Here is a 23,695-nt window from a genome sequence, read left to right as displayed (position 1 = left end):
ACACAATAGGTGTTTACATTTAAAATATTCGAGTTACAACCCCTAAGTCACCCCCTTATGAGGGGTTTCAGTTGTACGTTAAAAGGTAGAGTATTTTACCAATAACTTTCCTGAAAGTTACAGTATTATATCTACAACAGTCTTCAACTTAATGAAGGGTTACCGGTACCATACATATATGACTCACTCTGTATATTAATTAAATAGTCTCATATCTGTGTTTTCCACAATAGAAGAATTAAAATAAATATGGGAAATGATCTTTGATAAGAAAAAATGAGGAAAGATCAGAGCTTCAAAGGCTTATTTATAAGCTAAGAAATGTTTGAAGAAATTCTATTGTAGGTTTCTTTGTCTGGGAGAAGGATAGAGGATACAATATTAGTTCATCTTTTTCAAATCAGAAGAGTGATGAGAAATTATAATAAGAATAATTGAGTTTTCCTCAATACTTTCCTTGAACTTTTTCCAATTAATTCAATATGCATTATTGAATTCCAAGGATGAGTTTCCTTTTCTCCGGAACAAGGAAAGTAGGAGCGACATTAAACATCAAGGTTTTAAAGGAGCTTCCAAGAGTATGCTAACATAATATCTGAATTGATTTGAATAATCATTATATCATAATATAATATGAATATCATAAAAATATCTGAATTGAAATTCCCAAAGCTGGTTTTCTCAAGAAAAAAGTATTTTCTCTAGATTCCGTTTCAGTATTTAGTTATATGTTTTTTTCTTGTGACACTTTTTGATAAATAATAAAAAAATACCATCATTTGAAATATGGAGAACTCCACTTATTTTAAATCAGTAAATTATATTATAACTTAATCAATTATTACTTGAACTTGGAAAAAAGATTGATATCTTTATTCCAAAATAATGTAACTGCGTGTGATTGACAATTTTTATCACATAGTTTACCAACACTGTATCAATAATACTAGAGAATATCAAATTATTGACTAAACGATCAGCAAATAGAATGGGAAATTTTCTGAAATTCTCGGTTATAATGTATGTGAGAGTTGCATTTTCCTGTATTATATATAGGACATTACAGAGGATTGGTTTTTCATAGTTCCTATTTTTATATTACAGGAGAAAAGTGGTAATTGAAAAGAAATCTTAAATACAAAAATGCAGGAGAATATATTTATTCATCAGTAAAAAAAGAATGATATAATATATTTGAAATATAAAAAGCTCTATTTATTCAAGCGTCAAGTTAACAAATCAATAATTATCGTTGAAATTCCTCATATACAAGTTTCATGTTTCACGTCGAATAAAAGCCAATCAAAAGTTTTGAAGGGAAAATGAGAAAGATCAAGAATTGAAACATATATAGATGTGAATATTGGTGAATGAGATGCGATTACAGAGAAATTGAGTGATGAACCCAGATGTAGAAAGTATCTCCAACTGTTGATGAATACTAGAGTGTTCCAAAGAATTCTAAATGAATCTCTATATCATATTTGCTAGTATTAAAAATAGTTTGATAGTTTATTCAGGGTCGTTTACAAAGTAAGCTGAAACTAAATCACAGTAGAGGTAATTCATTTCAAAAATAAATATAGACTATAATATTATAGAGTATAGACTATAGTGAGGCACTACCTCTGTTTACGGAGGTAGGTAGTGAGTGAGGTCCACGTTATAATGGCAGTGTTTGAATAGCAATGGTATTGCTATCCTTGTCTATCATTCAACAAAGCGGATGGAAGCTATTTCTTTCTCGCTTTGCTATTCTGCCAGATCGTCTTTCAACAATGTAGAACTAATAATTAATTAACAAATTATATCATCTTAATTTTGAAAATAATTGAAAAATATAATTTCTTGCCTAATAAAATATAACAAATTATTATTTCTTTTTAATAGTAAAAATTATTATGAAAATAATTGAAAAATATAATTTCTTGCTTAATAAAATATAATTTATTGATTATTTTAAACGAGAATGAACACAGTTAATATTACAAAGCGCGCTATCTCTTTCTAGCTTTGCTCTGTTGCAAGATCGTCTTTTCGTTGCCAGATATTCTCATAATGTATCATTGATAATTAATTAATAAAATATTACATCTCAATCATGAAAATTCATTATGAAATAATTGAAAATTATAATTTCTTGCTTAATAAAATATAATTGATTCTTTCAAACGAGAATGAACACAGTTAATATTACATCAATAAACCTGTATCAGCTACCGTCTATAGAAGGCTACAAGACAAGGATCGGCAACGTTGTTCTCCTATCTTTCTTCACTGCAATTATAACGTGGACCTCATTAAAGTGAAAAAAATCATTTGACTCATTCAAGCATATTGATCTATATTTTTGTATCGTAAAAGATGTTGTCAATAAAGAAGGATTCACAAATATCAGGACCGGTAAGACTAGTTCATTGAAATTATAACTCCCATGCAATAGTTTTAGTTTTAGTTTCATTCCAAGTCATTGACCAGCGCTGCTGGATGGACTGTGACAAGGGTTTATAGCCTAATACATGTCATAAGAAAGTTTCAAAATGTCATCTTACTATCAAGAAATTCACTCAGGCTATAAAATGGATTCTGCCATAATAACGTGGACCTCACTATATTGGGACTTCGTCTTAAAATGATTCCAAATCATTAAATTACTGTCCGAACAGTTTGCTACATTTGGGGTAAGTGTAGGAGGATACCACACCCGCCACACCGGTAGGGTCGGTGAACGATGCAATCATGGCCGACAACCTCACGAGGTCCTCAGTGGTCGTAGCCTTCAGAGCCGTATTAACAGTGACATAAGTCTTGCCAACCACCTTCCCCGTCTCATAAGCGTCTACTGCCTTCTTCACATACTCATTATTCTTGATAGTTTCCCAGGCCGCTTTCAGTTTAGCCAACTTATCAGGATCTGCAGGCGCCTGAAGTTGTGTCACACTGGACGATGCTCCCGCGGTGGCTATGTTGAAAGCCAATTGGCCGACCGACGTGACTTGACTGAAAACGGTTGTTCCACATGTGGCGGAGCTTGCAGCGGCCCCCATACCGCACTCGACCCAATTTTGGGGCGCTCTTGACCAACAGACAAACCCAACCCCTTTGTAACCGTTCCTACATTTCGGGTAACATAACCCTGCATCAAGTTCATACCCTTCAGCACAAGTTCCGATTTGAGGGTTTCCGATTTGGATGCGTTTTGCGCAGGATAAATCAATCCCCCGGTTGAGTCCTAACGACGGACAATCTGGTTGAGCTGGTCTGCAGATACAACACCCGAACGCCGAGTAGCCCTCTTCACATTTTGGGTAAACCACCAACCCGTTCTTCTCGCAACCCTGGGGATTCTCTGCGCGGCACCGTTGGAACATCCCCTCGTCGTTGAGGGCATCCCCAAAGTGCCAGGGGTAGCCGGCCCCTCGTCCGTATTCGGCTCGCCGACAGAAGAGACCGTCATCCCTCATCCCCTCGGGACAATTTGTGTGGCAGTCGAAGCCGAATCGCGAGTATCCCTCGGGACATCTGTCGTAGCAGAAGGCGCCGATTCCATCCTGGAACAAACAATCAATCAAACTTTAATTCAGGATAAATCAAATGACACATTCAATCAATCTTTAATCTTTTTATTTTACTTTGTTATTTTTATTTGTGGACTGCATTGTATCTCAAGACCAGAATATCTTATATTTGAATACTTTTCAATCTCTCACTTTGTTATTTATTTGGACATTCCCATAATTGGATAATAATTATATTTCATAATATTGTAGTTCTTTTAGAATAGTATCTTTTCAATCATTGTATGACATTATTGTTGTATATTATGACTGAGGTAATGCTTCTGAATAAGAGCTCAGAAGCGGTTACAATAAAACTTATTCTATTCTAATCTAGAATTCATCGAACAATAATTCTGAACAAACATCAGTAATGAAATTGTCTTTTTTTAGGGCTACTCTTGAATATAAATGAAAATAGAAATCTAAGTAGAGGCTACCGTTTTCCAAATTATTTAGTCACAACATGCTTTGGCTATCATTATCATTATCATTTAAATAATTTATAAAAGGGTAGGCTATTTGGATTTCTATTTTTATTTATATCAGTCTTGACATATAGAAACACAATAAGTGCCATTCGCACAGTGCCAATTTAAACTAAATTCTATTGTGGACTGGATTAAATCCATATATTCTCGTTCTATATGTGGTTAATTTTGAGTTCAAGAATAACTGATTAAATTTAGTTCAAGCTTTGTCTATATGTAAATTACCCTAATTACCATTTCATTTTATAACAACATTTAGGCTGGGCGTACACCGGTTAGTCAAGACAAGGCAAGACACGTTCAGTCACATTACTTCACGTAGTTGCTTATGAAGACATGTCTAGAATTGCAATGACTAATCAGTGTGAGTTGCGTCATAAGCAACAATGTGAAATATTGTGACTAAACGTGTCTGATCATGTCTTGTCTCCTCTTGACTAACTGGTGTACGCCTCTAGCCTTACACTGGCCACACACTGATTAGTCAAGTCAAGACTAGTCACGTTTAGTCACATTAATTCACATAGTTGCTTATGAAGACATGTCTAATTGCAATGACTAATCAGTGTGATTTTCGTCATAAGCAACAATGTGAAGTATTGTGTCTAAACGTGTCTGATCATGTCTTGTCTTGTCGTGACTAACTAGTGTGCGCCTGGCCTTACACTTGCAAATGCCTCTTGAAGAGTTGAGACTAGTTTTAATCAAATAGAATGGTACTAGGCAACTTTTATTTGTTTCAATATTTTCAGCACGATAGCCCTAAAAAAAGTCTTATGCCTTATATTAGAGGTCTTATTATGCCTGATTATTTTTAGAGACTTTATCTACAGTGATGTAATTTCGTAGTTTTAATATTGTGATTTTGGTGGCATGCAATATGCATTGGGAAAATGAACTCTGTTATAATTATATTGAAAAGTGTGCAAGGTGAGTGAATGAGAGAGTGATTGGATGATAGTCTTCTCTCTCTTCTTATTCTTCTCTCCTCTTCTCCAGGAATTGAAAATGAATCAAAGTTATGAAATAAAATCACAAATATATTGTTAAATTCTACAGTTTTATTGACGTGACAACGTCTTATAAATTGGTTCCGGGTGACACTTCAAGAAACTGCGTTACGTTCCCACGTTATGCGCTCACAATGAGAGCGAGTGAGAGCGTTCGTTTCGGTTCACGGTCGTCTGGAAAGAGCACGAATAGGAGCAGTGGCGAGCAACCAGCAGCGACCCGAAGCATTCACCTGGAGAGAGAGTGAAACGGAGCAATCTCCTGCGACTGCGCCACTACTTAGTGAATAGGTTATGTGAATATGTATAAGTGAATAGGTATAAGTGTAAGTATAATAGGTATAAGTGAATAGGTTATGTTGTAATAATACCAATGTTGTGGTAGTTTTCAATCACAAAAGTAGTATAAATCGTTTCTCAGCCAATAATAATTTGTTTAACTTGAAAAAATGAGCGCGACTTGCTATGTAAAAAATTGAATCGAGCACAGTTAGCCCGCCTAAGAGCGAGAGAGACAGAGTGATTTTGTTGAGGATGTGTGAAGGTAAAATAAAATTTTGTTAATATGAAATTCAGTGCGAGATTCTTTGTATAAATTAATGTTTAAATATAATTCTTTGTATAAATAATGTTTTAAATTGTTACTATTATTTCATCCTTCTTCCTACTATAGGAATGGATATTCACATTAAAATTATTTTACCACTCAAAGTCGTTGTCACGTAAAACTTTCGCCCGTATACCAACTTTACAGGCAATCATGCAATTTTTTTTTAGTACAGTACAATGGTTTCGTGACCACAAAGGTCACATTTTCAAGCTGACTTGAAATAAAACGGTGGAATTTGACAATATATTTGTGTTTTTATTCCATTAATATGGAACGGTTCTACATTGACAGTGACTCAGTCGAACCAAAGTTGAATTCATTCCTACTTGCAGAGGCAGAGTACTGTATATACTTCAGCAAGTAAGTACGTCTATATTCTTTACTCCTAATTCCCCAATTTTTCCTGATAAAACATATACAGTAATTCAATCATCATTGTTCATCGTATAGCCTACTTATCACTAAATACATTTTTATTCATTAGGTATTTATTGACCGAGCGAAGTGAAGTCTAAGATTCAAGTCGACGGTTTGGCATTTCTCTTAATGTTTAAATGGTTATATGTTGCGCATTTACGGCGAAACGCGGTAATAGATTTTCATGAAATTTGACAGATATGTTCCTTTTTAAATTTCGCGTCGACGTATATACAAGGTTTTTGGAAATTTTGCATTTCAAGGATAATATAAAAGGAAAAAGGAGCCTCCTTCATACGTCAATATTAGAGTGAAAATCAGACTAATAGAATTAATTATTCATCATAAATCAGTTGTCGAATTGACTATAAATTGCATGCCATGACGCATGCAATTCGATATCTCAATGTAACTTGGTAAAAAATTAGCAGCTGTGTAGACTATAAATTGCATGCCTCATTGAATGCAATTTTTATGCACTATATTAAATAGGATGCAAAAGAACTTATAACAGCTCGTCTGGGCGCCTAGATGTCTTCTGGTTTTCTCGCGCTAAATTCCGGAAAGCGTTATATGATAATTAAATCTTGTGTGAACATGATCTGATCAAATAAATAGTTAGTGTATCAGTGTGGATGTGCTTATGGTTTGGGACGTCGTTATAACTGCGCGAGGTCTACTGTTCACAGAACTACGGTACTAGTACATCTATTATTTTTCATGTTGCAGAGCTGTGTGTTTTTGTTATCATTGACCGAACGTAGTGAGGTTTATATGTTTCAACTAGGATTTTCTTTTGTCTGTCTGTATGTAACGCGATTACGGCCAAAACGAGTAGATAGAATTCGATGAGATTTGGCAGAAATATTCCTTTTTAAACTGCGCGTCGATGTATACACAAGGTTTAATGAAATTTTGCATTTTAATGATAAAATGAAAGGAAAAGGAATTTCCTCCGATATCACTATATTATCATCTACTCTGAAGATTTGATTAATCAGACTATAGAATTATTCATAATCAATCAGCTGACAAGTGGATTATTTATTGCATGCATTACACAGATGTCTGGCCGTGTCTATTTCTATAAGGTAGGGTTTCAATATTTTTATGATGCGTGCCCATCACTATCAATATTCTCACATTTGAAAAACAAATTTGATAGGTGATAGAAGATAAAATAAAAATGATTAAATGAACTAATAATGCTGAAGGAATTATAATATTCCTGATTGAAAAAAAAATTATTTTAAAATAGCTGAGAAATATTTTTACCATATGGAAAGATTATCACGTGACTGGATAAATTATCATATGGGATACAAATTCAAACGTGAACTGAGTTTATGATAAGTGAGTTTTTGATCTTGGAGAAAACAAATAACAGTTTTTAAGAGTAAATTATGATTCAACTTGTGGATGAGAAAACTGCGTGAGGTTTACTGTTCACAGAACTACTAGTATTGCTCACGATTCTGAATAGGCTATATTTTTTGTGAATTGGAATAAATAAGATTTGAACTGATTGAGAGAATGGCAAAACATAGAATGTTAAAAGCAATTGGTAGGACCAGGAAAAAGGGTGGAGGAAGACAGTAGGGGAGGCCTTGCAAAAACGATGGAGTGATGAATGTGTGCAGGATAAATGGCTGATCTCCGGAAGATGGAAATTATCAATAATTATGGTATGGAGACGAAGGGATTATTGTGAACGTGTGTTGTGTAGAGGAAGGGTTCTTATTGTGTCGGAGGCTGATAAAAGACTCACATCGAGCTGTAATAAAAGAAGAAGAAGAAGAAGAAGAAGAAGAAGAAGAAGAAGAAGAAGAAAATTGTTCGTTATGAATAGCCTAGGTTTTTCCATACAGTGATAAACTCATCTCTTTTCTGTATAGGGCTACTTGTAATAAAAATAGAAATAAAATAAAAATCTTATTAGTAGACTTTTGAATTATTTTATCACAACATGTTTTAACATTGAAAAAGAAAATGGCATCAATGTTGAAACATGTTGTGATAAAATAATTCAAAAAGGGTAGGCCTACTGAGATTTTTCTTTTTCTTTATATTTTATGATAAACTTACCTAATTTGAAGACAAGATGCAAAGTTAATGCTCATGATACAAGGTATAAACATCGAATATTGATATACCATATCAACGTTTTCCCACAAGCATGAAACATTATGACAGCATAGGACTGAGAATCTATAATAAGTTATTACAGATCAAATATGTTGTGCTAACATCAATCCAAGAAATTACTACCTATTTAATTGGCTAGTTGAAAGACCGTTTTATTGCACTTTTTGTGTAGTTGAGAAGTTGATATTGTGGTAATTATTCATATTGGATGAAAAAGACTAAGAAATTGTCAAAAAAACAACTGATTTATTGATAATTAGAAAGACCGGTTTCGGTTATTACACCATTGTCAATCTGTAATTTGATCTGTCTGATCAATCTGTTGATTGACAATGGTGTAATAACCGAAACCGGTCTTTCTGATTATCAATAAATCAGTGTTTTTTGACAATTTCTTAGTCTTTTTCATTCAACCGTTTTATTGTTTGAACAAATTTTTCTGATGGTACCTAAATGAATGTATTTTATGTTCTATATTTTGTTTACTGTGTTACTTTGCCAATGCTGGTTTATGACAGTAAAATTTATTTTGGCTGAATAGAATAATATTAATAGAAGAAGAAATGGTAGAAGGAGTGGAACACTAAAATAGCAAGACGAATAGGAATTAAATAAAAGAGAACAAGAAAAGAGAAAGTTGATAAAAAAGTAGAGGAAGATAATAAAGAGAGAAAGAATCAAATGAACTGTGGGGAACGAGAATCACAAAATTAGTTGTCGAATAATAATTAGTGAGAGTGAATAAATGAAAGAAGAAAGAATAAAGTAGAATCATATAGAAGAAGAAATTTGAAAACACTCACCTGATTTTGTGCGCATCCCTGTGGAACCACACCGGCTCCCCTTGTATACGAGTCCTTCCAGCAGAAGTCGCTGGCTGCCAAACTGCTAGAAATGAAGAAAAGTACACCGACCGCAGCAGTGCAGCTAATAGGTCTCAACATTGCAAATCCCTCGACACAAAGTAAAAAGATTCCTTATTCCTTCTCTGTGCCGGAGATGAGAGTGGTTTGGAGCGAACCGCTTTTCAAAACCGGTGTTTTATAAAGCCGCACCGGGTGGAGTCGAGTATCGATATTTCGTATCGAAGTTGTCGTGTATCGATACTTAGTATTGAGGTTGGTCTAGTATCGAGCTGATGTGTGATAAGGAGAGTAATCATTAATTTAGTAAGGACCAAGGAGTATAGTATGTATAATATTGGTAATATCAATTTGATTGTCTTTGTATAGATCATGCTTCAATAAGCTATATTATATTAATTTCTTGGATCCATATCGTTGAATCGATACTTTGATATCGAAGCTACAGTATCGAATGTGAAAGGTATAATTTGATTAAAGTAATAAATAAAATTTGGGAAAGGAGAAGTTTTGGGCTTTAAGCCTGTTGTTCCTTTTCCAATCATCCATAGTTGAGAATGATATTGTATTTATCAATGTACAAATAAATAAAGAAGATGAAAGATAGGATACATTTGATGGAATGTGTGGAATACCCTGATTTATTAGATTAAATTTATAAGAAAACTTCTGCTACGACATTACTTCAATTTCTCAAACTCTCCTTACCGTATCACATCAACTCAAATATCACATTCTCTGGATAAAAACTAAGAAAACAAGTGATGGGTTCGTGGAATTTAATTAACTTCGATAAATTCAAACAAATGAATATACTTTAAAACATTTTAACTAAAAGAATTGAATGAACTTTAGCATTAAATAAAAAAAATAAATAGAAACCTTTTAGAAAGCTATTTCAAATCATTTAGAAAAGAGAAACAAAACGAAAAGTAGTCGAAAAAATATATATTTATGCGTATGGTGCGAACAGCAAAATACAAGGATATACAACAGTAGGCCTATTGTTACGGGTTTCTGTACTAATAAAACACTTGAGGCGATTTATACTGGTTAGATTCATTACTTACAGCACTATAACACACAGAGGTAAACTAGAAACTGATCACTATGTATAACAAACTTACGGTACCAAAAATTCAGTAAGCTAAAATACCTCGTACTAAGTTTGGCAAACAAGATTATCAAGCGAGAGTATGGCATCGTCAACAGCTAGATTTAAGTGTTGCAGGCCTCCATGGAATCTAGTTCCTAGTCGAAAATTAAAATAGTGAACTTCAATAAAGGAACTTAAGACTTAGGAGCTCTGGAAGTACTCCCTAGCTCCAAAATGTGGATGTGAAATTAATTGGATAAATAATAATGGATGGTGAGGAATATGTGTGAAGAGATACATATTGTTTGTTTGAATAAATAGTCTTATAAATGATTTGGAAAGTTTTTATTTTCTTCAGATGAGTTGTTATCATAATATACACTTGCACTTAATTTTTCATATTATATTCATTGTAATTTGGGATCGAAGAACGGAAATTGAAGTATTTTCACATATATGGTAGTGTATTCAAAAAAATCTTGTATTTAAGATGATTTAGGCCTAATTTGTTTCAAAGATCACTTGTTAAAATTAACTCTTTTCTTGTCATTCACGAATTTACTGGTCATTTTATTACTTGTTTTTATAGTTTCTCACATATTGAATTTGGTATATTTGTGATGGTAATAATTAAACCTTTAGAATTATCACACATTAATGTAGCTACAAAATACCTAATCTAACATCACATTGTCGGTTAGTTTTGTTATTGCTATATTTGGAAATTTCTATCGAATTCTTTCTCAAACTATTTATTGTGTATTTTTTGTAATTATTTCTAATGTTAATTTTGAATATTGTTATTAAATTATCGTAGCAGGATTTTTTGTAATGTTCGTGTTCTGATCATTATTGTTCTGTTAATCAAATCAAGAATGTATCAAGTATCTGATTAGGATAGCAACTCCTATTTGTATGAGTACTTGCTCAAGAACAAATAATATAAAACTATTTGATTTGAATATACACTTGCTCTTCTGTATTCTTTTTTATTCTTTATTCATTCATTTATACAATAAGTACATAATCGAAATGATAGGGAGAGAAAAAATAAGGTAACCTTGTGCTATTCATAAATTATTACATACATTACTGGCTTACCTAGTGCAATCGAATTTTTATATCATAAACCTACTTTGTTCCAAATTTCGTGAAAATCGTTAGAGCCGTTTTCGAGATCCGTAAAACATAAATAACCAGATATAAAAATAGCCAGATATAAAAATAATCAGATATATAAATACAGAAATTGCTCACTTAATATAGGTAATAGGATTGTGATGTAACTGCATAAGTCGGCGGTGTTTCAACAAATAATATGATTGTCGATTTTTTGAAAAGTAGGCTATATAAATAATATCCTTTCCAACAACACACAATTTATAATTAAATAGATAACTTAAGAAGAAACTTTGTCAATAATATGTTGTGTTCTGAGTGTAAATATGTAGAAAAATAATAAAGAAACTTTTCAAATCATAACAGTTTTCTGAAAATAATCTTGAACGAAAATAATTTTTATTCAACTTTTTAATTAAAAAAATGGTTTCTCAGACAAAGCTTAATTGAACAGCTTAAATGATCAATAATTGTGAATGATTACTTCATCTTTTCAAATCATAACTGTTTTCTGAAAATAATCTTAAACGAAAATAATTTTCATTCAACTTTACAAATAAAAAAAAGGTTTCTCAGACGAAGCTTAATTGAACAGCTTAAATAATTGATAATTAAAAATAATATCACTTCATCAAGAACTTATCAGCAACCTGCTAGATGCATTTTCTAATGATGGTTGATGAGAATAAAGTGGAATATTATTTGATGGAATATCAATTTATACAAGGAAAAGTTGAAAGAGCTCTATAGAGTGAGCAATATAGAATGGAATTCAATTGTTATAGTTCTTATCTGGAAGGAGGAAGATTTAATAATTTATTAGTTCATTCTTTGGAAATAAGGAGAAGTTTTTCCTTAAGACTTCTATGAATAAATACATTTTTATTAATTGACCCAAGCGATGTTCAATTCCAAGGATTAATGAACTCCCCTCCTGAACAAGGAAAGTTGCAGCAAAAATTATGAACAGGATTCCAGAGCGGGACTTGAGTATGAAATAAAACTGAGACATCTTGAAGAAGCAGTAGTAGACCAAACCCAAAAAATAGTACATGATGTTAACTGGATCTTATAATGTTCTCAACTACTTTTTTGTCGCAAAAAGTCTAAGACTCTTGTGAGTAATAATGGATATGTTTCATCTTGTCATCATTCATTTCAAAATTTATTAGACAGTCTACTGAATGAGATAATGAGTAATCACTATAAGGAAAAGTCAAGGAGTTAATTCTACACCCCTGAATAAACTGCGGTGTATCGAGGAGTAGAGAATGGTACGGTATGTTTTTGTTGAACAATCGCTAGGAAATTAGGGAGATGAAAGTGCTATTTCCTATAAGAACTATACACAGCAATACATTATTATATAATAATTTATATATTACAGTTATCTATGCTCTTCCAATAGCAAATTTATATAAAATATTATCACATTTTAGGTTTGAAAATTATAAATATATCAATAATTATTATCAGTAATGGGGGAAGATAACTACTGATATCTATATACATGTTATTATAATGATTTGAGAAAAATACTTAATCTTCCTCTAGCAATGATTATCAGGAATGATAGTTACTTGATGAGAGATTGTCAAGTTAAATAAAATAAATAATAGCATAGAGATATTCCTAAATGAATATTATAAAGCTTGATTTTCAGATATCAGTATCAGTGATCATTTTTAGCCAAATGAATACCATGGATTCTTATGAGAGCGTTCATACATTGGTAGACTGCGAATGTGTGAAAACTCTCATAAGAACTAACGGTCCCTATTCTCTTCGTACACAGTGAGTCAGAATAAACAATCTAGTATAGAAGTTTTCTCTGGCAGAGTTGAAATTCACAGGTAAGCAGAAATTTTAGCAATCCTTGCATTTTTCATGAAATCCTTGAATCAAAAAACATCATGGATTTTTGCAAAAATGGTCAAAATTTAAAATCGCTCAAACTCTCAGGAATGATAGTACTTGACGATAGGAACAATAATATGTCATCACATTGGCGAAATTCACTCCCATCCTTGAGTTGTAAGCATTTGAAGATGACTGATTTTTCTGTTCTAAGAGTAGAGGAAAGATTTTATGTTCCAGTAAATAACTCACCCTGTATTGTAGCAAAACGTCTCAAATTTTAGCACAACACTCCTGTGAAATTCAGGAGTCAATTAAATTTAAAACATTTTAGGACATGCAACACTCGTTAGGTCAACCTCTACCCATAGCCCGAATATCATACAAATCTGGGAGATTTGCATTTTTCATGAAATCCATGAATTAATTTACCCATGAGGGTTTTATGCTCATTTAAATCCTTCAAGATTTCAGTAGGTAGAGTTCTTAATTGGACCCTTGCGGAGCACGGGTTACCAGCAAGTATATAATATTTAAACTGCAAAAACCTCTGTATTAACTATCAGTGAGAGAACCCCCTTATTAGTTTATCCTATATTGATTCTGTCCCTATCATTAATTTGATTGTGTGATAGATATTCCTTAATGAATATTATAAAGCTTGATTTTCATATATCAGTATCACTGAACGTTACCGGCACAGTGAAAATATAATTCCCATACGTTCTTATGGGCCTATTCATACTCGCTCAGCCGGGCTGAGTGTGAACAGTCCAATTAGAACTTATGGGAATTATATTTTCCCAACTTATTGTACAAATGTCAAGATGTGGGAAAACTCTCAAAAAACAGAAACCTTTCCAGTTTTATTTAATTATTCTTTATTAAACCACTTGGAAAATGTTTATTGAATCATTGTACTTTGTACTATTTTAGAACCTGCTTAATTCTATCTTACATCCAATGGCAGATTTAGATGACATTTTATTACATTCACAAGTAAAACATAATTTACATGATTAAATGTAATTTAACATTATATGCCTGAAGGTACACATAGTCGGAAGATAAAAGAGAAGCACATTACCAGTAAGTATAATAAATAAATTATTCTAGAACATAAAAAATAATTGAGGAAAATTATTGTGGCAAAAAAATAAAAAGGAATAAAAGCAATACTGATAGATCTAAATACTGTTGAATACTAGAGCTATCATTTGATGTTATTTCTAAAACAATCTAGAAAAAAGTGAAAAAACTTTAAAATTCCTTTTTTTTGACATTGAACAATGTCTTCTAAACATGAACTACTTTCGGTGGGGGTTAATCGTACTAAATAATATTATTACCACTCATTTTCCCAAGTGTTCATTCACAATTTGTCAAACAAATATTCCTCAAGGAAAATCATTTACGTATAACCTGTTACACTCAAATAGTAACACATAACTAGTTTACAAAATAATCCTAAATGAGATTGCTTACAGGAAAGTTAAAGCTATAACTTAGAACTAGAAAAAAGGTATTTAGAGTTGTATATGTTACTGGTATAGTGTGCTATAGTTGAAATTAATAAGATTCTATGAATTTTATATCAAGATAATTTTGTGTGTGTGTGTACGTGGGACATAAAATCATTTCATAAAATTTGTTCTTTGGTCACAGATTAAAATACAACTTTTTTACAAATAAATAATTAATTTTATTAACTAGATTTCATTTGAGTTGTACCTGTGAGTGTAGTATATCAACTTTACAAGATTTCCTAAACATGTAAAAACCTGGCAAACATTTCAATCCTAAAATGTTAGATTTTTCTAATACACACATCATAGAATCCACGTTGTAATGCTTATATATATGATATAAAATTGCCATTCATATTACTTAGTAATACACATATATACTGGAGCCTAAGAACACAATGAACACTTAGTTATTTATTTTCTTATCGAAGAAAGTTTTTAGTTTTTTGTTTTGTTTAATCTTCTTCATCTCCTTCTTCCTCCTCATCTTCGGCCGATTCTGCTTTCTTCTCTTCCTTCTTGGGGCGTCCGCGACCTCTTCCTGATCCTGAGCTCGACTTGGGCTAGAAAGAGAGGAAAAAAGAATTTATTTATTTATTCAGAATTGATGATAATTTAAATGGGATAAGGCACAGCCAAAGAAGAAGAAGAAGTTTCAGAATTGATGATAAATTATAGTATTCCTGTGTAGATCATCTACCTATTTGAAAGACGATATAGAAATACATAAAATAAACTATACTAACATAAAATAAGCTTTGTATTTCTAAAAAATCAATTTCTAGTCAAGTGACTGTTATCGTTCAAGCTCTGAAGCTAGTTACACAGATTTTTGGAGGTAGAATTTCAACCTGGGTCCTTATAAATTCTATTAGATTGAACAGATGATTTGTGTCAAGTTTCGTTTGATCTGATAGAATTCATAAGGACGGCAAAAAATCGAACGTCCAAAAATTGATGTGTGTATAAGAAAGGTGCGTACAGATTTACGCACCGCGAACATGAGCAATTCACTTTTAATCAGCTGATGCCAAGCTTTTTATATCTGTATCTTACCGTTTCTGTAAAAATACAGATATAATCAGCTGATTAAAAGTGAATTGCTCATGTTCGCGGCGCGTATATCTGTACGCACCTTAACACAAACCCTTGAGGCTGCTCGGTACACTTTTCATTATTTAAATTGGATAATCTTTTTCAATGTAATTGTTAAGATCATTATAAGAGTGAGAATAAGTGGCAACTAGAATTTTTAAGTGGTCTAATAAGCGCGTTATGGGTTGTTGAAGTGCTAACTTTCCAGATTCCGTTTTCTTTCCAGATCATAAACGGATTGGACTATATTATTTAGAACTTCTCTTAAAAAATAAAAATAATGTATCTTTCCAAACTAAAACATTTTATTCCCCATAAATAAAAAAGTAACATTTTTTGTAAATTCGATAACTTATTTTTATCGATAACGATGATTATTTTGGCATTAATAGTGAAAAACCGCATATTAGAACAAAGCCAATGATATACTTAATGTATTAAAAAAACTCCAGTGGAAAATTCGAAACTGTTTATGATCTGGAAAGAAAACGGAGTTTAGCACTTCAACAACCCATAACTCGCATTAACTTGAGGGTCAGGAATTTATGTGACCATACCTATGACCACGCCATGAACAGAAACTTATTATTTTTCTTGTGGTAACGACACTCGTTCCCAGGATGCAGAAGCATCTTTCAGAAAAAAACACAACTTACATTTTTTCCACTATTTAGATCATCAAGTAGAAATTTATCGGGCCATTTACATAGTGAAAGCTCTAACTATATTGAATCAGCTTGTAGTTTAATTTTAGAATGAATCACATTAAACGAAATGAGACTTAATATAGAATATCGGGGTACAAAAGCATAAATGTATTACGACACAAGAAATTATAATAACATTCATAGTTTATACAGAAATGTTCTATCTAATCACAGTAAATTGAGATTAATTCCCAGAGGAATGCAAAAATTTCCCTTACAAAGGCCCGGTTGCACAAAAGCCGGTTAAATTTTAATCCTGATTAATTTCACGTGAACCAAATCAGAGAAGACCATTTCAAAAAGATGGATCTACTGGAATTATTCAGGATTGAAAATAACCTGGCTTTTTTGCAAACGGCACTAAGTACCCAATTGAATGATTACAAAAGTTCAACAGCTGAGTCATAATTTTGACACAGTCCCACACACATGAACTCGCTCACTCACTTCCATCACTCTCACTTTCTCACTCAATTATCCTTTTGATGTCATTCAGCGAGTTTTCCCAGGGATGAGACCTAGTGAAATCGAATTTGTATATTATAAATTCTATGTATATATATTATATATATTTATATATGTTCTGAATTTTGTGAGAATCGTTAGAGACGTTTTCGAGATCCGGTGAAATACAAACATACAAACAGAAATTGCTCGTTTAATAGTATAGAATTTGCTCAAGTTTAAGCTGACGTTCAGTTTTAACTGGTATTATGCAAACGGCCCTAAGGATGCTTCGATCAAAACTTAGTTTAGAAAGATTTTGTTGCCTAGCATTCAAGTACTGGGATCTTAGGCTAGCTACACACACACGCCGATTTTTGTTCGTACGATATTTTGCCGTCCTTATAAATTCTGTTAGATTAAACAGATGATGTTTGTCAATATCTGTTTAATATGATAGAATTCATAACGACGGCAAAATATCGTACAAACAAAAATCAATTTGTGTGTGCAGGACTCAACTGATTGGTTGCTGTTTTTGCTCCAAGATTTGGCCCAAGACCAGTGACTATAACTATACCTGAGGTCCACGTTAAAATGGCAGTGGAGGAATATAGGAGAACAGCGTTGTCAATTCTCTTCTTTGTCACTGACATCTATAGAGGATAGCTGATACCGGTACATCTGATGTAATTTGAACTGTTCATTCTCGTTAAAAATAATGTAATATGTATTCAAGTTTCAAAAGTTTAATACTTTAAGTATGTAACATACATTTATGATGAATTTGACAAACCTTGGCCTTTGCTTTCGACTTCTTCACGGACCCCTTGGGCCTTCCGCGTCCCCTCTTGGCCGGCGCTTCTCCGTCATCTGCCTTCTTCACCTCCTTCTTCTCGGCGGGGCGCTTTTCCGCGCGCTTCTCAGGTGTCTTTTTCACTTCCTGAAAACCCAAGAAAGATTAAAAAATAGAAAAATAAAAATACATAGAGAAAATATAGCACGAGAAGATATCCTATGACTTGAAGAATTTTGTTTGGAAGTTTTGTATCAAATTATGGTGTTGTGTAACATTTAGAGATGATACTGTATCGTACTGTGTTGATACTAAAAACAATATAAAGAATTTTAGTCCCCTTTTATTAAAAACTTTGAAATATTTTTTGTCAGTCATTCAATTTCAGCTGTTTTACATCCATGAAATCAAGCCGGTAAACAGCTGATTGTAGAACAAATAAACATATGATTCTCATTACAGCATATTATACTGAAATAAAATCATATGTTTTCTTTACAGTCGAGTATGTTTCCTAGTTCCGAATTAGGAACGGAAAAACTGGAACAAAAACCGCCTTTTAGCGCTCCAGGTGGAAGTTTTGTCATGAAATTCCTGATTCGAAACTTGTAAACTAGATTATGTTTATAGAATGCATGTAGTGATGTCAGCACAAGCAGGTGAAATGTTTTCTGTTTCTCAGCTATTCTTTTCTAGATTATTATGACAAAAAATAGTGTAAGTTACTTGGACGTGAATGTCTTTTGCAGTGCTCGAATGAACTCCTAGTCTCGGGTAACGCCTCGACTAGAAACAACATTCTCGCCTGCAAAAGACCCCTTCCCGTACTTGTGACTCGATATACTATTAACTATTTTTTTTCAATTTTTTAATAAAAGGGTATTAAAAATTGTTATATTTTTTTAATTGAATCATGTAGCCCATATAAGCGTAGTGATTTTGTGTTGATACTGTATCAAGAATGGTGATACAGTATCATTATAAGGTGATACTGTATCATGAATGGTGATACAGTATCATTATAGGGTGATACTGTATCATGAATGGTGATACTGTATCATGATGGTATAAGGTGATACTGTATCATGAATGGTGATACAGTATCATAAGGTGATACTGTATCATGATGGTATAATGTGATACTGTATCATGAATGGTGATACTGTATCATGATGGTATAAGGTGATACTGTATCATTAATGGTTTTACAGTATTATTCTGTGACGATACTGTATCATTTATGGTGGTATCATAGAGTAAAGATTGCCTAAGAAGATAATCCTATTGTATAGGTCGTTTATGTTCCAAATTTCAGTGTTGACTCAAGCCGATAGAGCCAGATTTTTTTTGGGTGGAGCTATGTGACGCTGTTAGCCTCTCATACTGTGCCAAACTTACACTCTTACCCTAACAAAACAGTAATAGAAGACAGTAGTCGACAGTAACTTATTAATATCGTCATTTCTTTCACAACATTTTTATATGCTTGGTTTATACTTACTTCGGCAGCCTTACTCGGTCTACCCCTCTTCTTCTCAACTGTTGCACTTCCATCATCAGACATCTTGATTTGTTTTTTTGGAATTTACTGATCTAATCTGGAATTGAAAAACAAATTAATCAATAGAATGAGTAGATAACTAACTGAAGATGATGACTTTACTCTATTATGAGTAGATAGCTAACTTACTTAATAGTAAAGCTAGTTTAGATTGGCTCAATTTACTCACCATGTAAATGAAAAGTGTAATGGAAAAAGTTGAAAGTACATTGTTAGGCCTACAATTGCAATTGCCTCCATTTCATATCCTAGAACTTGAAATGATTTATAAAAAATCTGGTGTGGTACACTCACACAACTTTCCTTGCTCATTGAACTATAAGCCTCATTATCAAAGGAGAATAATTTGGGGGAATAACATAATGACGATTGACGCCAACATATTTGCAACTACAATCAGTATATATGTGTATATACAATTGTTTTCAGAGTACTTTTTCCTTCATGTAAATTGTGAAATTCGATGATTTTTTTGAAATTCGTCAAAACAGCTGTTCTACAGATGAAATATCTTGACTATGACTGTGTTCTTTCTATAAACTGCTCTACCTACCCACGGTATATGGAAGAAGAAAAAGTAAAAACCGTGTACCTACCTACCTCATGCACGAGAAGGAGGATACAAAGTCTATTTCTCAAGGATTGGGTTGACCCCCCATTAGTAACCCAGGAAAAAGACTCATGTCAGTTGATAGAGCTAATAAATATATAATATAATTATATTTAATTATAAAATTATATAATATAATATATATAACTATACAGGGTATGGATTTGAAAAAATCGTTAGAGCCGTTTTTGAGAAAATCGTGAAAAACATGGTTTTTCAGTAATTGTCATTTTTCTCAAGAATATTACGGAGCTCCTGCAATTTTCTCAGAAATAAGACTCATGCCAGTTGATAAGGCTTATAAATAGCTATCCATGGTATGAATTTGAAGAAAATCGTTAGAGCCGTTATCGAGAAAACCGAGAAAAACATGGCTTTTTAGTCATTATCCGCCATTTTTCTCAAGAATATTACGGAGCTCCTGAAATTTTCCCAGAAATGAGACTCATGCCAGTTGATAGGGCTTAAAAATAGCTATCCATGGTATAAATTTGAAGAAAATCGTTGGAGCCGTTTTCGAGAAAACCGTGAAAAACATGGTTTTTTAGTCATTTTCCGCCATTCTTCTCAAGAATATTACGGAGCTCCTGAAATTTTCCCAGAAATGAGACTTATGCTAGTTGATAGGGCTTATAAATAGCTATCCATGATATAAATTTGAAGAAAATCGTTAGAGCCATTTTCGAGAAAAACGTGAAAAACATGGTTTTTTAGTAATTATCCGCCATTTTTTCCGCCATCTTGAATTGAATTTCTTATTGTCGGGTCCTCATGGTATAGGGACCAAATTAAAATTTCAAGTCGATCGGTTAATTAGGAATGGAGTTATCGTGTTCACAGACATACACACACACACACACACATACACACACACAGACCAATACCCAAAAATCATGTTTTTGGACTCAGGGGACCTTGAAACGTATAGAAAACTTGAAATTGGGGTACCTTAATTTTTTTTGGAAAGCAATACTTTCCTTACCTATGGTAGTAGGGCAAGGAAAGTAAAAAACAATTATTATAGAAATGACGAGTACGGTACCCTCTTAATATTTTTTTAAATATAGGCTACTAGTATTGAGCACTCATGCTTTTTTCTTTTGTTTATATAAAAAGTATAGAGGGTAAGTTACCAGTGCTTTCTATAATTAAACAGGTAATTAAACAATAAGTGAACATGTAATAGCCCTATTAGAATACTTTATTAGAAGAAAATCAATGTACGATAGGCTTGTAGCCTAGGCCCAAAACAAAAATTGGAATATAGCATACCGGCATACATTACAAAGATCACACTCAGAGTATCTTACACAAAAGAAAGTAGTTTATTTGAAGTCAGAATTGCCTCCAAATGCCTATAATTAATCTGGTACTGTAATTATGCACATAGAATGAATCTACTGTGGAACTACCGCTAATTTTACACGTATTTCTGCATTTTATGGATAGTATACTAGATTATAACGTCTATAGTGTTTATGAATTCAATCACATAACGCACTTATCGATTTATAGCAAATCAAACTGGAAGGAAACACTACCAAAAAAGTTTGTTTGGTAAAAGTTATGCGAGTGAAAAAAATCGTAAGTTTGAAAACTATGACGTTTAGCCCGCCCTTTTGTTTGAGAAGCATCTTCTCTCCCCCTTCATAATCAGCTTCATGTTTGAATACTAGAATTATCCTATTTACATTGAATAATAATTTAGTAGCAAGGTATTGCGGGTTTAATTTGCAGTTAAAAGTTGGCGGAATAGATTAGAAATTTTGAGATAATTGTGGAGGACGAGCTGTAAGTGTAAATAATTTGTAAACGGAGTGAAGCTTCGCTGAGGCTTCGATCGGTAGAGACGCCATCCAAAAACCCAAGCTCATAGCTCAGTTTTGGTTTAGACGATTCTGGCAAATAAATACACGGAGACTGGTGAAATTTTAAGGGAAAAATCGAATAAAAATCGTAGATGCTTCAGAAAAATCGACAGGTTTCTAGGAAATTTTGATAATTTATAAAAATAAATGAGAAAAATACTTACTGACGCTTTGCTTGCGCAGATCCACTCACTCTCAACGTATTTTGTAAACGAGCAGAGGGGTTGCTGTTACTGCGCTTGCGTATAGGAAATACCAGCATGCTCCATTTCGATTCTGCTTTAGCGCCCAAATCGGTTTTGAATACTAGAACCAAAAACCGTCTATTTCACTAATATTTATCCAAATTACACAATCGATACGCACTCTAAAAATACAAACACAACAGATCCACCCACAAAAAAATTCAACTTTTCATTTGCAAGGTCTACAGAATTTTTACACGAACATTCAGCTTCTAAATAAATTACACAGATCCTTCATTGAAAGCTCATTTTTGAATGCTTCTTCCAAAACCATCCTTGTTGCAGTTAGCCTTTGAAAATAAAAAATTATTACAGCTAAAAATAATTGTCACATGAGGAGAAAATAGTGTCAATGGATAGGAAAATTAATTTTCTTTCATTCATAAATTTGAATGAACGCATTTGCTGGAGATAGGTTTGATAGAAAATTATCTTCCAACACTCCATTATTCGATTATTGATTCGTTCAAGAGCCTACCGTTAGAACGGTGATATCCTATACAACTTCAGGCCTATAAGCGTTTATATTCGGATAAGCCTATACAGCTTATTCCGATGAGACGTTTTCAATAAATTATTGAGATGACTAAAAATTGTAAATTATACAATTGAAAAGTGAATTATAGTTTTCAAAATAGGATGAATTTAATTATTTAATAAATGAATAATTAAAAACAAACATCCATTAAAAGTGCATATTTCAAAGTGAGTGATAATTTTCATTTGCAAAATTAAAAATAAGTTACAGTTTTGCAAAGAAAATGTGAAAGCATTAAAATGTATTTAAAAAGGCACCTCATCATGCAATATATTGAATTGCATACCGGTAGCGGTATTAATAATACCGTATTGAATAAATAATATTGATAAATAAATAATCTTATAGCCTATTATTTATTATAATTATTAACATATATGAATTATCTTGAATAATTAATTAAATTATCTTATACTTCCTAAAATTTATGTATTATTTGAAAATCATTTCCTAAAACCTGAAGATGGTGTGGAACAGGATGAAACTATATAGTTGTTATAATTTGTATTTTTATTCTATTATTTTATTAATTAAAAAAAGGTACTATAGTTATATTTTATGAATTATATTATTAATTTCAATCTAATAAATAAATACTGATAGAATATTTTTTAAATGAAGTGAACCATCAACCGGTATTTTGGTAAAGAGCAAGATATAGCTAATAGCCTACACTTTACAAAAAAAATTAGGCTTATACATTTTTGAATCCGAAAATTCTTTATTATAGACCTACGGTAATTATTTAATATTGAAATCCACCTTTCATTGTAAACTCAAAATTCCAACTCGTTCCTAAACTTCCATGTTGTGAGATGAAACAAAAAAATTAAAAACTCTCTTGCCAATTTTATCAGCCAGTGGGCTATTATTTTGGAAAGAAATCAATGTGATCAATATAATTTTTTAATTACACTCGAAAACCATGTAATCTTTCATCATAGCAGGTGTACTGATGTCCTTTCTTTGCTGAATTATTCTCAATTTTCTGTTTTAAAAATAGATTTGATTGAGTAGATAAAATTAATTGGATGCCGGTCTCAAGTACGGAAAGTGAGAGTGGTTTTATTTTATTCATTGAAAGTGAAAATACTCTGCTTTGATAGTTCTAGCTTTGACTACAAGGATCGCTAGCGTCGC

General features: G+C 32.4%; 2 protein-coding genes across 2 annotated transcripts; both read right to left on the bottom strand.

Annotated features, from left to right (window-relative positions):
* Positions 1-1,144: 1,144 nt before the first annotated feature.
* Positions 1,145-9,267, bottom strand: LOC111054207. Its single transcript, XM_022341185.2, has 2 exons — positions 9,034-9,267; positions 1,145-3,551 (listed from the first exon to the last, which is right to left on the bottom strand). Exons 1-2 carry the CDS (start codon positions 9,172-9,174, stop codon positions 2,652-2,654), a joined length of 1,041 nt encoding a protein of 346 aa, XP_022196877.1. The 5' UTR covers positions 9,175-9,267; the 3' UTR covers positions 1,145-2,651.
* A 4,755-nt stretch (positions 9,268-14,022) lies between these two features.
* Positions 14,023-22,042, bottom strand: LOC111054208 (high mobility group protein I). The gene is made up of 4 exons (XM_022341186.2): positions 21,937-22,042; positions 19,235-19,331; positions 17,734-17,880; positions 14,023-15,254 (listed from the first exon to the last, which is right to left on the bottom strand). Exons 2-4 carry the CDS (start codon positions 19,295-19,297, stop codon positions 15,147-15,149), a joined length of 318 nt encoding a protein of 105 aa, XP_022196878.2. The 5' UTR covers positions 19,298-19,331; positions 21,937-22,042; the 3' UTR covers positions 14,023-15,146.
* Between the last annotated feature and the right edge of the window lie 1,653 nt (positions 22,043-23,695).

The sequence above is a fragment of the Nilaparvata lugens genome, chromosome 6 (assembly GCF_014356525.2).
Source record: "Nilaparvata lugens isolate BPH chromosome 6, ASM1435652v1, whole genome shotgun sequence".
NCBI classification, from domain to species: Eukaryota; Metazoa; Arthropoda; class Insecta; order Hemiptera; family Delphacidae; genus Nilaparvata; species Nilaparvata lugens.
This window is presented reverse-complemented; position numbering and strand designations above follow the sequence as displayed.

Bases quoted from the DNA above. Each gene is read 5' to 3' on its own strand.
- LOC111054207 (XM_022341185.2), bottom strand. From the start codon at position 9,174: ATGTTGAGACCTATTAGCTGCACTGCTGCGGTCGGTGTACTTTTCTTC. The intron at 3,552-9,033 runs GTGAGTGTTTTC...TGTTTGTTCCAG, and splicing joins AGGGATGCGCACAAAATCAG to GATGGAATCGGCGCCTTCTG.
- LOC111054208 (XM_022341186.2), bottom strand. From the start codon at position 19,297: ATGTCTGATGATGGAAGTGCAACAGTTGAGAAGAAGAGGGGTAGACCG. The intron at 17,881-19,234 runs GTAAGTATAAAC...TTGGGTTTTCAG, and splicing joins GACCGAGTAAGGCTGCCGAA to GAAGTGAAAAAGACACCTGA. The intron at 15,255-17,733 runs GTTTGTCAAATT...CTCTCTTTCTAG, and splicing joins AGTCGAAAGCAAAGGCCAAG to CCCAAGTCGAGCTCAGGATC.